Genomic DNA, 16084 nt, shown 5'->3' with positions numbered 1-16084 from the left:
ACCTCAATTTGTTCATAAACATTCCAATTAAATTTGTACATAAGACCCTGCCTTTTTTTCTACATTTTAAAATTAGAAGCGCGCCTATCCCTCTGTGGACCTGCATTGAAAAGAGCGGGGAAGCCCGCTGGGAGCGAGCGCATCACGCTCGTATACTATAAAACCTACTTCCGACCACTGACTGACTGATTCATAAAAGGTTTTTGGTGAACGAGACGAGATAAAATAAGAAAGTCATAGAAAAGACCCCCTCGGATTCTCGCAATTGCAACATATGTTTTCAATACTAACCTGCGCAATGCTTTTCCCTGTGTAAAACGGCCTTTATGCATATTCGAAAAGATGATATACTAATTATCACCATTTCTGTCACATTCACGCAGTAATTACGAAATTGGCTCAAATGCTGGTGATAACTTCATGGTTAATTAGAGTCAAGAGGCATGAAAAAAATCATTTTCGGCAGACGTTGTATTTCTCGAAGCTTGAGGACTATCTTAAAGCTTAACAGTACGGTTATAAACATTTATTACGATTAACCTCAGTATGATAGGTATTTTTTATGTTAATATTTATTCTTAATCAATAATATTACAAACTGATCAACAATCGCTGCTCTCATCAATCAATTCAAATATCCTCCTGGAATACATAGATGCAAATGGCGCAAAGCAGTTATTCGTCTTTTTTAACGTGTCCCACCAATTTTAAAAATCTGAAAAAAGTTAGGATTATACTTTGATGTAGGGGTAACTACATATATTTTTCGGCGTGTCTATTGTTTCCTAAGATGTTTAATTTAATTTTGAAATTTTTCAAACTTATGTAAAAGTTTAGTTTTCGGTCAAAAAGTTTTGAAAAAATGAATGGTAGAAAGGTATTTACATTTTAAAATTTTAAAAAACGATTTTACAAAAATAAAAATTGGCGATATGGTTAAAAAACTAAAAATCGTGTTTCAATTTTTTTGGGGTTAATTTCCATTATTAAGACCTAAAACTTTGGTGAAACATAATTTTTTATGTACTTTAAGTGCTTATTTTTTATTTTTCAAAATATCTGGGGGCACTTTTCACCATCTTAACCTGCTAGATCCTTTTCGGGAGACCGCTGTCAAAATTTTTACGCATCTCAAGTGTGAAAATTTTACCTCTCGATAGAATTCGAGTTGTCTCATGTAATGCTTTTTTTAGATACAGGTAAATTTTTACATTGATATTCTCTCTATGCTCCGAATTTTTCAAATTCACGGCAAAAGACTGAAGATACTGAGACTGAAGAGACTAAGGGCCCCCGCGCACTGGCAACTTTTACAAAGCAATTATTTAGTTGCTTTCAGGAAGTCCCTATGAAACACTCGGCAGTTGCGGCAACTAAAAAGTCGCCTGTGCGCGGGGCCACAGTCAATTCTGTGTGTTTCATTTGAACATCCACAATAAATAGTTGCTTTGTAAAAGTTGCCAGTGCGCGGGGGCCCTAAGATGAATGAAGATACACCTTGTTAAAATTTTGCAGATTTTTTTATATGGTACAACGCATTTCTACGATAAGGTTAATTCTCTAGCACGAAAAAAATCTGTGAAAATTTACAAAGGTTCTACATCTTCATTCAGCGTGAATTTTCACGAAGTGAATGCCGAATTGATCGATTTCGCAAAATAAAATAAGGAGAAGTGGCGTGGAGTGTCTTCCCAAGGACCAAAGTCTTATGTTACTGACCTAGAATATTGAAAACTGTCAGGAAATTGTCTCTCAAGGAAATTTACGGAGTAAAGAGATGCATTGGTCAACTTGCAATTTTACAGCGTTAAAATTACTATATATATTTCAATTTTACACATTTGTTACCTATGCAGTGTGAAGCATACTTAAAATTAGGTACTTGTACAAGAGGAGACGCGGCTATGGGTTGAAGTTCTCTCCCACCAATTCTGGAGTCGCAGGTTCGAGCCCATATTGGGTGGATATCACACCACTCTGAACATTAATATGTGTGAAGTTCTATCGGTTCGGTCTTAGCAAACCTAATGATAGGCAACGCCCATATAGGAATTCATAGGCATAAGGTCTAGCATAATCGAAAGGAAAGCAATTCTCTACCGCATCGCCCCGCCGAAAGCGATTGCGTTGTTTTCAGGTTCTTTAAAAGCGGATACATCACTCCACTCCTCCACTGGTCTTCATTTCGTGACGAATTTTTAGTTTAAAATTTAGACTACCAAATTTAAATTTTCGATTGACTGATGTCAACATTTTCGTGTATCTGAAATCTGAAAGATTATATTAGACATCCCCTCCATAGAATTCGAGTGTTAATTTTTTTTAAGCTATCATCTTGAAATTTTCGAAGTTCGTTGAGTTTAGCCGTGTAAACATTTACCTTTTCTGACCCTGATCTGCCACTGCAAGTAAGACACATGACTCCTTACAATCATACAAGACGGTATGTGATACTATTAAGACTTAGTGATCAAATATCAGTTTTCACATATGAGGGTACACGTATCGTTTGTATGGATTTTTTTTATAAAGTAATAACTGACGCTCATGTTAAACCGTGCTCAATTAGAATCTTCAATCGAGCGTCAACATAGCTTCGCCGTTGACATTATCAATCATTGAGAAGTCATTCGATACTTCCACTGCACAAACGCTCAACAATCGCCCACCGAATCGGAGCCGCTCATCTAGTAGCCTGAGTAGTACAAAATAAGCGGATTTGAATCGGTGGGCGATTGTTGATCGTTTTTGCATTCGAGGTATCGCATTGTAATCTAGTACCATTTTCAATGCAATGAGTTTACAATTTACAATGAGCGAGCAAGATAAAATTTCACTCCATCTATAATGTTAAAATAGATGGTATCAAACGCCTTTGACAGTCACGTGAATTTGTTTTGGAGGCACATGCTGCTATTCCCTAATGTAAATTGTCTGCAACGCGACGAATTGGATATTACCAGAGTAAAAGAAAAACCTTAGTTGTCTAAAGGCGACCATCTCAATAGCGATTTTATCATTCATTTATAATCAAAAACAAATAGTGATGTACGTCGTTGATAATCATTTCAATGGTGATAGCAATATCTTTGACTCATCCCGCTACAGGTACGCTATCGCATATCGCCATAAGACTTCCATTTGATGCATCTTTCCCGACTACTTATCATGAATATAAGCAAATTGTTTTTTAGATAGCTGATCTTCCATTGTGCATACGGCTTACGCTGCGCCGATGATATCTTGATGCCACTCTTGCAGGTACTTTGATTGAACGCCGTGAGTGGGTCATGCAAGACGTCAGATAATTGCATCGACGCACAGTGGTCGGAAATCGAAAAACGCCGGACAAAAGTCCGAAATGGCTTTTTTTGAGGTAGACAATTGAAATTTGGCACAAATACGGGGAAATAGTTGCTGATTTTTAAATAGCAAGTCATTTTTATTAAGTCTCAGCCGTTACGGAGTTACGGAGGCTTAAACATAACGAAATTTCGAAAAACACGCCATTTATCATTTGTCTTCGAAAATGTAAAAAGTTACGCAGATGGTAGAGCAGTGGATGGATTTTCATGAAATTTTTAACATGTTCATCTGTCATTATAGTTTCTCGCCTGTACTTTGCATAAGTTTCAGACATTTTTGTTGATATTTGTGTGCTGTAATGTATCAAAATGGCGGAAGCTTTTTTCAAGCAAAATTTCACTTAAAGCAGTCATTATCTTTTTTATAAGAAATATGTATGTCGAGATATTTCGTAATAATACTGAGAAAACATATTTAAACGTTTGTCTGCAAAAGGTTTGGGAAAAAGTTTGCGGCCCTGAGAGAAAATTCGAATTTTCGACCGCGCGTCGCGGTCCGGCTCCACGCGGCGGACCCCGGTAATATCGATTGCGTGTGATGGTTGAAGTTGTTTGCACCTAAATTCCTCAAATTTGCCTTTTTCAAGCAAAAAACACTTTTGTGGATTTCCTAAGGTTCTATATCGAAGATATTTTGAAAGCAGTATTGGTCATTAGGTCATAAAATGGCGGACATTTTGTTAGGCAAAAGTTAACATAAAGTAGTCATTATCTCTGGTTTTAGAAAAATGTATATCAATAATGCTTTTCGCCTTGCGTAATTATATCGGCTTTGTGTGATTTGCAAGTAGTAGTATTGTTTCCGCGGTCAAAATTCTTTTGATGACTTAGGCTATTCCCCTATGGCTTCCTGCCACTTAAAAACTGGGGTAATATCATTCTGGTCTGCGTTTGCGAAATACATTCCAAGCCACCTATCGCAGAATTCTCAATTTACGTACCTGGTATATGCAGTCTGTAGTTGGTGAAAAAATTTAAAAAACTCGCCAAAATTTGCCAACAGCTGAACATGTATTAAATGTTCAGCCGCGATTGATACGTCAAACAGCAACCCTTATACCTATTAGTTCAGCGTTTTGCCATGAGAAAAATCTGAACAAGTAAATAATTAATTATTTTCGATTTTTCATTCTGAAATACATTGGTTAATTAACAGAAGGGCTATTTTTTACAGATTTAAAAAGGTAGTTTAGCCGGTACGCTTATAACGAGTTCGGATTTCAGGGGGTACGCCGTACCGGCCCAACTACAGCTCTGACTGACTATATGTCAGAAATATTCCTGAGCCTAGAATCAGGGAAATAAATTTTCTAATCTTTTCAGCTTTTCTGAGCCCATTATTTCATTTTAAGTTTCAATTTCGCAATCACAATCTTACCTTCCATTGTTCATATTAGTTCTGCTTAAGCATTAATAATAATGTTTCTATTAATTATTATTAATCATTATTAATTAAATAATTTTAATTGAATTAATGTTAAATCAATAAATTTCAATACGCTTGATCATTCATTAAATTAAGTAACCTGGTATTTCGGAAATAATATTCAATATTTCTGTCGTTTCCATTTTCAAACTAGCCGAAAGTGTTTGGTTATCCATTAGGATACTTTTTCATTTGAGAGCAATTGCTCCCTTAGAGGCAAACAAATTTAAGGCGAAAAGAATTATCGCCGTGTCTCTTAATACCGGCCTAGAGTAGCAGTAGCAGAGGAGTAGTAAATTTTAGTCCGAGGTGTAAATTGGCATCTCCCAAATCAAATAACTTGGAAGAGACGGACAAACCTTGCTTTACCGCGTAAATTTCATTGTTCGCTGAAACCAATGGAAAATCGGTGTGAAACGGCAGGATATATGTTCCGAGAATGAACAGCATTCTGATAGGGATGAATTTCTGCCAAATTCGGTGATGATTGCTGAGATTTGCGATGAGGAAGCCCATGCAAATTTTGTGCTGGATCATTTAATCTGATTTAATTGTATCATGATCACTTTACTTCACGCCGCCTCATTATCCTCATCTTTTTTTATTCTTTCGCGGTATATCAGGATTTTAATATCTCGAGCCGTCGCTTTATCAGATAAGTCGTCCTACGATGTTTGTACCTAGGTTTTGTCGTAGCTTTTTTGTCATATAATCTACTATGATCACGATATTAGTCTGTGATTGTGGATGGTATCAGCTCTTTTATATTTTCCCCGACATAAACACTGACAAAGGAAGGTGTCATACAAAGCATTCCGTTCGACCTTAATTCACATATGAAACGAGTGCACTGACAAGGACATTAATACTCATTATTTCCTCATGGCGTCGATAAATTGTAACGCCAGCTCTGTTGACCCATTTGGTACCGATCGGGTCAATTGAGCGAATATAGCTAGCAGCTTGGGATTTTTATGGAATGCAACCCATAAACATCGAGAAATGAGGACGCGATCTTGAACTGTTACTGTTGACAATCATACCTATTTTGCGTGGATATAATTCTTTTCTAAATGAGCATGATACCATCGATCTTATAAGGATTGTGTGTTATAATGAGAAATATTCAGTCCCAACTTCATGCCCATGAGTTGAAGTCACTAAATGATTATTGTGATTTAATGATACCATTGGGTATCGTGGTGACCCTTTGATATTAGAGCATTTGGCTACTGACCGAAGGGGTATGGGTTCACATCTCGGGTTACACGTTTTGGGGATGGTGACCCCCAAACAAAAATCCTTGTAGAACGAGATGGCCCTGGGAAAGGAACTGGTCCCTGTCCAGAATTAGTGACTAAAGACTTCTGTGGTTTAATCTAGGGAATCTGGGATGGGATGGCGACCCCTCCCCCCCCAGTAAAAATCTGGTAAAAGTTTTGAAAAACGACATGCCTGGAAATGCATTTTACATCATTTTGGCACTTAAAAATTTAACTCTGAGCAGATTTAGTTATTATATGTCAAAACTAGACAATAGTTTTAAATATTTTTTTTATTTCTTCGAGGCTTTGAGGAGAGATCTATCCCTTCCTCCCCTCCCCCATAGTTACGCCACTGGAGTGATCATTACCATCATCTTAAAAATTAAACGTTTGGACCTCTAAAAGGTAATAAATGATATTAAATGTAATCTTCAAATAAACTGAAAGAATTAATTTAAATATTTAAACATTTGTGATGAGGTACTAAGGCATTCTTAACATCGTGTAGGGGATAGGATGTAAGGGTATCGGGAGAAAAGGGGAAAACGTGACTAAATAGTGCCTAATAGAGTAGGCTTATAAATACAATTAGATTCATTAAAATATTGAACAATTCGCGTCCCATGCAATCTCATGCCAATGCAATTATCTTTCTTTCCTAACCATTTTTTGTTCATATGTACATTTTGTATCATAATTCAGCTTTTTGACCCGAGGCGAGTGTTTGCGTTTTGAAAAATGCTGCTCTACGCTTCGTCGCGAGCGTGTGAGAATAATTGCGAATTTAAAATTTGACGTACGAAGACACAATTTACAAATTCTTTGTAAATCTATGTAATAGACTTCTGAGCATTATCGATAAACAATATAAAATGCTGGAAATAAATGAATAAACTTTTAATGGTTCACTATTATATTAATATGGGCACGACCCATATGATATGACCCATATGATGGTGACCCATATTATATGTTACATGAAGATGTAACAACGTTACGAAACCCGGGTCGTGCCCATATTAATATAATAGAGAACCTTTATGTATGTTTTATTCCTTTATTTCCAATATGGAGAGGTTTCACAAAGGAAAGCCTGAAGTCATCAGTTATAATACTATATAATGCTTTAAATAGTAGCAGTTTCGTGTTCCTAAAACCCAGATTATTTCCAATCATGCAACCACTATTACTTTTAAAGTTTTAGTCCTGGAGCAATATGACCCGACGCAAGTAGTTACGCAACTTTACCTCATGCGAATACTTAAGCGTTAAAAGACGCTCCTTCAACTACATATTCCACCCCCCCACGATATTCAGGCCAGGTGATGGAAAAATCGATTTCAATTGAAATCGAAAATCGAGTTTTCATAGTCAAAAATCGAGTCATAATATTCGAGTTTCGATTCAAACTCGATTTTGCTACTTCGATCTTGCCCATTTCATTTGATCTCAACAGCATCAACAGCGGCCTGCGATAGTGTCATCCTTTCCATGTGCATGACTTTTCTCTAAGGCCGGTAAAATTAGAAGGGTATTGGCCCTGGATCATCGAGAAAACACCCCAATCAGTTGATCTTGCAAAAATTTTTGTCAAGCCGAAAGTTTCCAAGCGGTGATCCCAAAACTTTAATTTGCGTGCATTCATAAATATATAGTATGTGCTACCAAGTCATGCATGTAAGTACATTTTCTCTGCTAATTAAAATGCGTATTTTGATTGTTTTTTGAATGTATAATGAACATGTGTTTTCTAAAAATTATTAGTTTTGAAGAACCGTCGATTTTTTTCGATTAATCGAACTTTCGATTCAAATTTCGATTTTTATTAAAAAGTCGAGCTTTTTCATTTGGATTAAAATCTATTACTCGAATTTCCACCACTAAGCACGCCGTCTTCAAATGAAACCCCAAAGAAAATTTTCCTTGCGACAGCCTCACCATTAGTGGCTATAACCTACTAGCTGTTTGATTACAACTGGGTTTAAGGAAAACGCCTCTCATGTTTATGATTTATTCACTTTCGAAATCATGTCTAGCGTTCATTCCTTAGCTCTTATATATTTTAGTTTCACGATCCGCATAGCAGTGCTTGAAGAATCAATTTCCGAGTTCTAATATTACTTCGTGTTTATCTAAGGTGCTCTTGCCATCGATAACGGTGTTTTTTTTTACACTCCGTCGTTGAACTTGGCCTATTGAAGATCTTGCAATACGCTATCTTAGCAATAATAGATGACTTTTTGTTTTTTACGATAAAGGAAATGGAAATAAATGCCGTTGGAATCGTGGTGATTCTTTCTTGCCAACCGGAATAAAGTCGTTGTTGCTATTAACGAACTGAGGTGTATGAGTATTTTATTGACGTTTCCATATTTATATACATAATATTTCTTTTGTTGAACTAGTAATCCTCCAAAACTAAATAAACCTGGGATATAAACGTCAATTAATTTGCTAAGAGCTTACAGAAGGTAATTTAATCAAGGAGAAAAACAAATGTGCAGGGACTATTTTTTCGTTAACGCGAAAATATTATGTAAGAGCTAAAAAACTGTACTATTTCCATACTTTCATTTAGAGTGAGTATTATTCTCATTTTATATAGATCAACATGCGTAAAAAATAGAAATAACCAATGCTTTGATACAACACACATGATAATTCTTTAGAAATGTGGCAGATTTCCAGGAAAAGAAACCATGATTGCGCCATGACCTTAAAGTAGTGATATATTTCTCGCGTAAAATATGAGAGGCACGCTAAAAAAATATAAAAATCTGACGGAGTTAAAAGAAAAAATATTGGGTAAGTATGTTACATTCTTTTAATCGGAAGCTATAGAAGCGTCATAGCAAAGGGCGTAATCTTCTGCGCGTGGCTTGTTGATAGAAACAGTTTTCAGCAGAGCGTCAAGCCAGCACTTCCTTTTATCTCACGAATTGTGCAGAAAAACAGCAATTACTCAGCGTGGTGATGAGTACTCAGAGATTATGAAATACCAAAAACATCAAAGAGCGTAGATAGACTATTTATATCTTTTAACTACCATCCAAATTTTCGATAAGGTCAGTCAACCAAAGCAACATATTTATACCATCACCATCAGAATTAATCATCAATAAAACCATACCATCATCGGAATTAAATCTATTGATTGATTCTATGCTATAGTGTGTATACCGTAAGTTGGCGCACGGGCCCGCGAAGTACCTGAGCCGCGAGCAAAGGAGGGGAGGAAAGGACCGACAAAAAAACTGTATGGGACCGACACAGGTAGCTGGCGGGTCCGTTCGCCCGTCCCTTGCCTCCCCCCGACGAAGGGGTAGAGGTGCCAGTTCCTTTCTCAGAGCCACCTCGCATCCCGAGGAGTTTTCAATTTAGTGGTGTCCTATAGCTTCACTTAGGATTCAACTAAGATGATGCTATTTTTCCAGCCTTTATATCAACTCACCAACCTGTCTGTTTGTTTGTCTGGTACAAATCTTGTAACTCAAATTTGACTCACTTCCTGTGAAGCAAAAACGCTGAAATTTTGCACACTTCTTCATTTCCGATGACAATACATGAAAATATAACTTTTTCTCTCCAACCCCCCTTTAACCACCCCCCAGTCAACCTATAGCCCCCCAAAACATGTTTTTGATCTAAGAAGTTCCAAATGGTCGATTTTCGTGTTTTGCGACCACAGTAAAAGTTATCCACTTTAGGCATATCCACATAGTAGGCATTTAAAAGCATAGGGGTGGCATTTTGAAACATAGGGGGCTTACCATTCACTGAAAATTTAATAAATATAGTGACTTTTTTAATACGTCACTTTTGGTTTTTCGGGGTCACTGAGTTTTTTTGCTTTGTGTCATATATAAACGTTGCTCATCCCCTGTAATCTAAATATAAAGGCTGGTTTTAAAAAAATTTTTTTTTATAAGAGCTTATTACCATATTTACTGGCCTAGTGCAATATGCAGAGTTTTTATAAGGAGGGTATGATCATTATTTTACTGTCGTTGTCTCGAGTAATCCTCGGCCTACTGCCATCGGAAGATCAGGATTAAACTCCCGGTCAAATCTAATGATTTTATCGTTGCGAATGTCATCAATTGGAGTGTATCAATTTGAACATGTGCTCGTTACTGTGAACATAATTACGTCTATCTTGCTGAGCCTCGAGAATCAACGAAATCGAATCAAAATTTGTCACGTGTAGGCAACCGTTTGTTTTTACACTTCCCAAGTCTCAACTGATGTAAATATTCTTTAATCATAAACGATTATTAATTAGGGGGGTTTGAGTAAAATGCACTTATATAGTGAAAATCGCCAGTGAACTCAGGGGAGAAGAGGGTAAAACCGAGATATTTTTGAAGGCAGCTCTCCTTTCTCCTCCTTTTTTTTTTGAAGAAAAGATTTCGCATACGACAAAAGTCCGCTTGGCAGGAATTGGGTGTGACCAGTTTTTTTTTATAACTAACCCAAGTGTTACTACGATATTTTTTCTATGCACATGACATTGCAAATAGATTTATCCATGGGGATAAATTGAGGCTTATAAAATAGCTAAATGAGCAGAGAAAGCGGTTTGTTTGAAAACTTTGCAGAATAGACTTATGCGGTTTTGGAATTTACGGCTTCAGTTGCTTCAGGACTTGCGAGCATTCAGAAAAATGAACAGCTTTCGAGGCTTAAAGACAATTAACAATTTTTAGTTCACTAAACAATGGAGATTAATTAGATAAGTGGAGATTCGTGAATACGCGGGTTTGTTGCATTTAATATTTTCCTTGCACCTGTAAAGTTAACATTTAAATCGGTGTATTTTTAATGGTTAATATAATAATATAGTTTAATTATGGAGTAAAGCATCTTGAAGTAAATACTAATATTTATGAATCCGATTGGAAAATCTCCGCCAGCGATGCAATTTGCTATCTATATTTCGTATCGTAGTTGCGTGATGAGAATATTATCTAATTCTAGACGATTTTTTCTCGGGCTCGTTATCTCTTTAGCAGGATAGGCGCAAAGCCACTCATCATCGTCGAAGGACAAAGACAGAATTAGATGGAATGTCCAGTGACAATTGCATTTATCGATCCTTACTTAGATAGCACTGAAAGCGTGCACGTCTACCTTATAACCACAGTTCGCAAAAACACCTTTGGATTTCTGTGTGAATAAAATGCTTTATATTATTGTTTCTCGAGATTGGTAGAGTAGAGGTTTTAACATTTTTAAGGCCAACGTTTCAATAATTGACCCTTCATGACTGTCAGAAATTAAACTGATTGGATTAATAATTTACGAATTCATGCAATGGATAGTTAAGGCATCAGTTAGAGTCATGCCCTAGATTCATGTCTATTTAATTGTTAATTACTTGATATTTTCGAATGTTTGAAACTTGTTAAAGTATTTGTTTTCCCATTGCTTCGTACAACCATTTCAAAGCCGACTGGCATACGCAAGATAATCTCAGGAAACATTCCTTGTTAAGCGAAGCTGTATTTATTTAAGCGTTGAGTTTAGCATATCAAGAGGTATATGCCAGCTGAAGTCAACAATTCCCCAAACCCGGAAATAACTTCGATTCCTTAATATGAAAACATGCTATTTCGCCTTTATCGCCTAACTAATTTTTAACCCTAAATTTCCTGGCATCGGTATTGATACCTGAGATAATTGAACCGTTTGAATTAATGTTTACCAACAGAGTCATTGTTTGACCTTGTAGGCGCGGCATAAGATACTCAAGATTGCGAAGCCGCGAGCTTAGCGAACCAACGCCCAGAATTCATGCTAATCAACATTCAAGTGATTGGCAAATTATTCCTTATAGTTTACATCATAGCTAGTTTAAAGAATGTAATCGTAAAGGATCTCGTTCTGGTTAACAACTAATTTCCGATTGATATCGCCCTCCACGTGTCAAAGTGATGGCTAACCAAATAATTTTAGTCATATTATGTAGTTACATAATTCGTAGCTGCAATTATAAAGGGTAAAGTTAAATGTATGATGCTAAATGAAGCGGAAATCATTCATTCTTAAGCTACCTCTATGGAGAATAAAGAATTCCATATTAGAAGTAATGGTTTTCTTATTACGTTATGGCACACCTTAATTTTTTAGCTTCCATTGCTATGATTTTTTAATAATTCCTCCATTCATTCAAGTTAATGCAATCATGGATTCATGACACAAAATTTCAAGATGATCAACGTTAATGATATTGACCTAAGATGATTAATATTAAACTCCATCACTTAAGTTGAAAAGACAAAGAAAAGAATTCGTGGCACAAACATTTCGAATCGATTAGGTAGTATTTTTCATGTGACGCCTACTCAAATAAACCAACTAGTACTTGATGTGGAAAATAGTTGCGGATGTTCGCGATCCGCCCTCCATCGTAAAATGCAGCAATTTACAGCAGAAAATTAACGGATGACAGCGGAATCGTGAAAGAGTAGATTGCTTTAGAAAGCCTGCTGCCTACTGTAAACGCTAGGTAAAAATTTTAGCCGTGAGCGTCAAGAACAGTTACAATGGCATTGAATGAAATTACTTATGAAAAGTGGTCTGCCTCTTTATTCGAAGAAAGAAAGGTCTGCCGATCGTTGACAGGCGCATATTAGTTTATTTTCGAAAATTACGTCGCTGCAACGCAGATGAATGAAAGCTATTCCGTAAACAATTGTGACCCATTCGTACCACAGATTGCAATCTTTTCGCCTGCTCCCTTTACAGTTTCAGAGTAACTTTCATATCTCTCGTCATGTGCAAATTGGACCTTTATATTGAGATAGCTTTCACTGAACACCTTTAGCATTTTTGTTATTTCACCACCTTTTGCGATGAGAAGTCATTTTCATTCTTTCTAATCGAAAATTGGAAAATTTGAACTGTATTTGACAATTTGTAAAGTATTTTTCTCGATTTTTTTCGTAATTTATATTTTTTATTCGGCATGTATTTGTCCTTTAATCCTAGCAATTTTCCAAGAGTGCCTAATTAAGATGAATGGTCCTACCTAGGTATTTTTTCATGTTACAGAAAATAATCGCCAGCGACTAACTGGTATCGAGAAAAATATTTTCCTCCCGTGGAACTTATCACTCACAATTACCCTGTACTTTAATGAACAAACTCTAATGTTTGTGCGGCAAAAACTGTCGAACATTCACGACATATTTTAACACTTCAATGTATTATAGAAGTGTCATAATATGTGTAAATGTTACATCATAATTTAGTGTGCGGCAATAAGAATAACAGTCACTGTTGTACTCACTGCAATCGTAACAAATGGGTAAGGTTTCCTAAGTGGTTGAAAACCTTCCGACGTGAAGAAGCAGCTCGAGAAACTGTCATCGCAAATTCGGCGATCGCCAAAAGTTCTTCCTCGAACATTTGTTACACTTCATTTTACAGACTCTCTAGATAGTTAAAGTTACATGCAGAAATATTTCGACGGAGTCGCTGAAAACAATATAATGATCTTAAGACTATGTTTTCATGGGATTATGAGGAATTTCTTTTACCGATTTCATTTCCTTTGTCATCGTCAATCGGTATTCTAACGTTGATTTACAGTATCCAAACAACAAAGCGGTCCTGGGAATTTGATTATAATTATTTTAATGAGCTTCAAATCAATTTCTTTTAGTGGGAGATACACCTATTTACAGTGAGAAACAGATCCAAACGGATTTTTGCCTGGCGCAAATGATTTTTTAAAATTAATAATTCGTCACCGTAAACTGGACTGAATGAAAAACATCGCTGGCATACAACGGTACATAAAATCAGTAAAAATTAATCTTTCTGATATTAATGTAAAACTATCCATATTATCAATTTAGTAGTAAGTTTGTGGTAACACATGCAAAACAATACACACAAAAACGCAAACATAAGAGCACAATAAATATTGTTTCGGTAACTGGCTGTTTGTGGTGAACCAAGTTCACCATTCACACGGATGACACCATTTTACAATACTGATCAAATGAAGAAAGTAAAAACAAAAGAAATGAAAAAAAAACTGAATCTGTAAAAAGTAATAACTTCACCAAGTTCACCATTACCACCTGAAATGAATTTGAACGGGAGCCGAACGAAACAATATGAAACGCGCCTCAATTAGTGTGAGATCTACTGTACTTACCCTTTATGTTTCCGGTCACTGTGTTTTTTGTATCTCCTTGGTAGTGACGGCGTCCCAAGGTCCTGTTGTGGATGAGCGGAAGGCACGGACGGTGGTGTTCTTCTCGCGAGTGGTCGCAGCGCCTCAATGATTTAATGGGATCGCGGCGCGAAGGTAGTGGATCGTAGGGGAGGGAGAATTGGAGGGAGAGAAGATTGAGCGGGGAGGGGGGCCCAGCTTCTCTGGAATGGGAGAAGTTCATGGAAGAAGTCGCGAGTAGATTGACATGGCACATGAGCGAGTTCGTCGTAATAGGCTTGTGCAATGCACAGATGCACTGACATGAGCGACGCATGGCATCATTGGATTCGAAGAAGTACAGTACCCTATCTCCTCAGACCATAACCACGTGGAATTATGGCGCTTAAGAAGATGGTTTCATTGTTTTCGAGAAAATTTCACGATTTGAGTGGGCTTAATTAACATTTTAGTGTAATTTATAATTCAATGTTTGATATGGTTGCCATGCGTTTATTTATCACCTTGGTTGCTTAGCTTTCGTAGCTGGTCATAAACTGATGTTGCATCGGAGTAAAATCGCTTCAATCGCTAATTATTTATGTTCAACGTATAACACCATTTTACAATCTTTATCAAATGATGAAAGCAACAACTAAACCAATAAACAAAAACTGAATCTATAAAAAGCAATTGCTTCACAAAAATAAGTCTTCGATAATCAAGTGACCCCATACAAGACAAATAGTTAAGATAGATAACATGAGATATAAAAATTTTGATGCATAGATTACAATCATCCTGATTTTTAATGATGAGATATAATACATGAATGTGGACCAATTTCTGCAAACATCCCAACTTTTCTTCTGAATGAAGTTGGAGATACATGGAAGAAATCCAAAAGCCTAGAAGCAGCACTACCTGTAATTTTTCATCTGCCGTCACAGCCTCTCTCGATGAGGACGTACCCAGGATCAAAACTAGTATTTCAAGTTGTAACATTTTAGCACGGATAAGGTGAAATAAACTTCATTTTAACCCTTTATAACCAAATTTTGCTTCTATGCAACATCAAAAATGTTTTAACTTTCAGCTCTATTTAGGAGATATCTAAAATATATATTATTTTGAAGTATAAAATTTAATGACGAAATATTTAGCTGCCAGGATAATTATCTTTGAGTGGAAAATTTTCAAGTTTTCAAAATGAAAAACCTTGAAATTTGATTTCTCCCAGGAACAGCTCTGGGTTAGAAAGGGTTAAGAAGATTATAATAGTCTTTATTTGTTTAAAAATTATTTGCATGAAAAAAATAAAATGTTTATTTCAGGTGCATGTCTTACACTACGTCATACTTAGTAGGTTTAAAGAAAATTTGTTCAAAACTTTCGTTTCTAACCAGTCCTGAATTTTCTTAAAGAATTTTGCGAATTTTGTTTCTCGGGGGGTGGGCAGTTGCCCCCTCCAGCTCCCCCTCGTGGGTACAGTGGCGCAGCGAGGGGGGTTTTTGGGGGATAAACCCCCCCCCCCCAGAGCTCAGAGATTTTTTTTTTACTTTAAACCATTTTACTTGATTGGATTGATATTACTAATAGCATAGTGTAAGGATTAATAAAATATCCCTCAGAAAGTCGTAAAACTCACCATTTTGAACTATTTTTCTTAAACTTCCGCAATTTATTAATCTCGCACCTACCGCTTATCCTAGTGGGTATTCCATACCTCCACACACCCCGGTATTTGTTGCACCTAAACCCCCCCCCCCCCAGCCTTAATTCCTACCTGCGCCCCTGGCTGGGTATGCCCATATCTCTCGAGTCAAATATAAGACGGGATGGAATGGCTGGAGCTTTTAAAGGC

The 16084-nt window shown here is 36.6% G+C and overlaps 1 protein-coding gene across 1 annotated transcript in view; it reads right to left on the bottom strand.

The window, feature by feature from the left end:
* The window catches only part of LOC124162122 (thymidine phosphorylase-like), a 54696-nt gene extending 40124 nt beyond the window's left edge, over window positions 1–14572 (bottom strand). The window contains exon 1 of the mRNA XM_046538530.1: window positions 14224–14572. Coding sequence (XP_046394486.1) covers window positions 14224–14557 — 334 coding nt within the window. The 5' untranslated portion in view covers window positions 14558–14572. The remainder of the gene's footprint in view (window positions 1–14223) is intronic.
* Window positions 14573–16084: the final 1512 nt, after the last annotated feature.

Source organism: Ischnura elegans, chromosome 7 (genome assembly GCF_921293095.1).
Source record: "Ischnura elegans chromosome 7, ioIscEleg1.1, whole genome shotgun sequence".
Lineage (NCBI taxonomy): Eukaryota > Metazoa > Arthropoda > Insecta > Odonata > Coenagrionidae > Ischnura > Ischnura elegans.
This window is presented reverse-complemented; position numbering and strand designations above follow the sequence as displayed.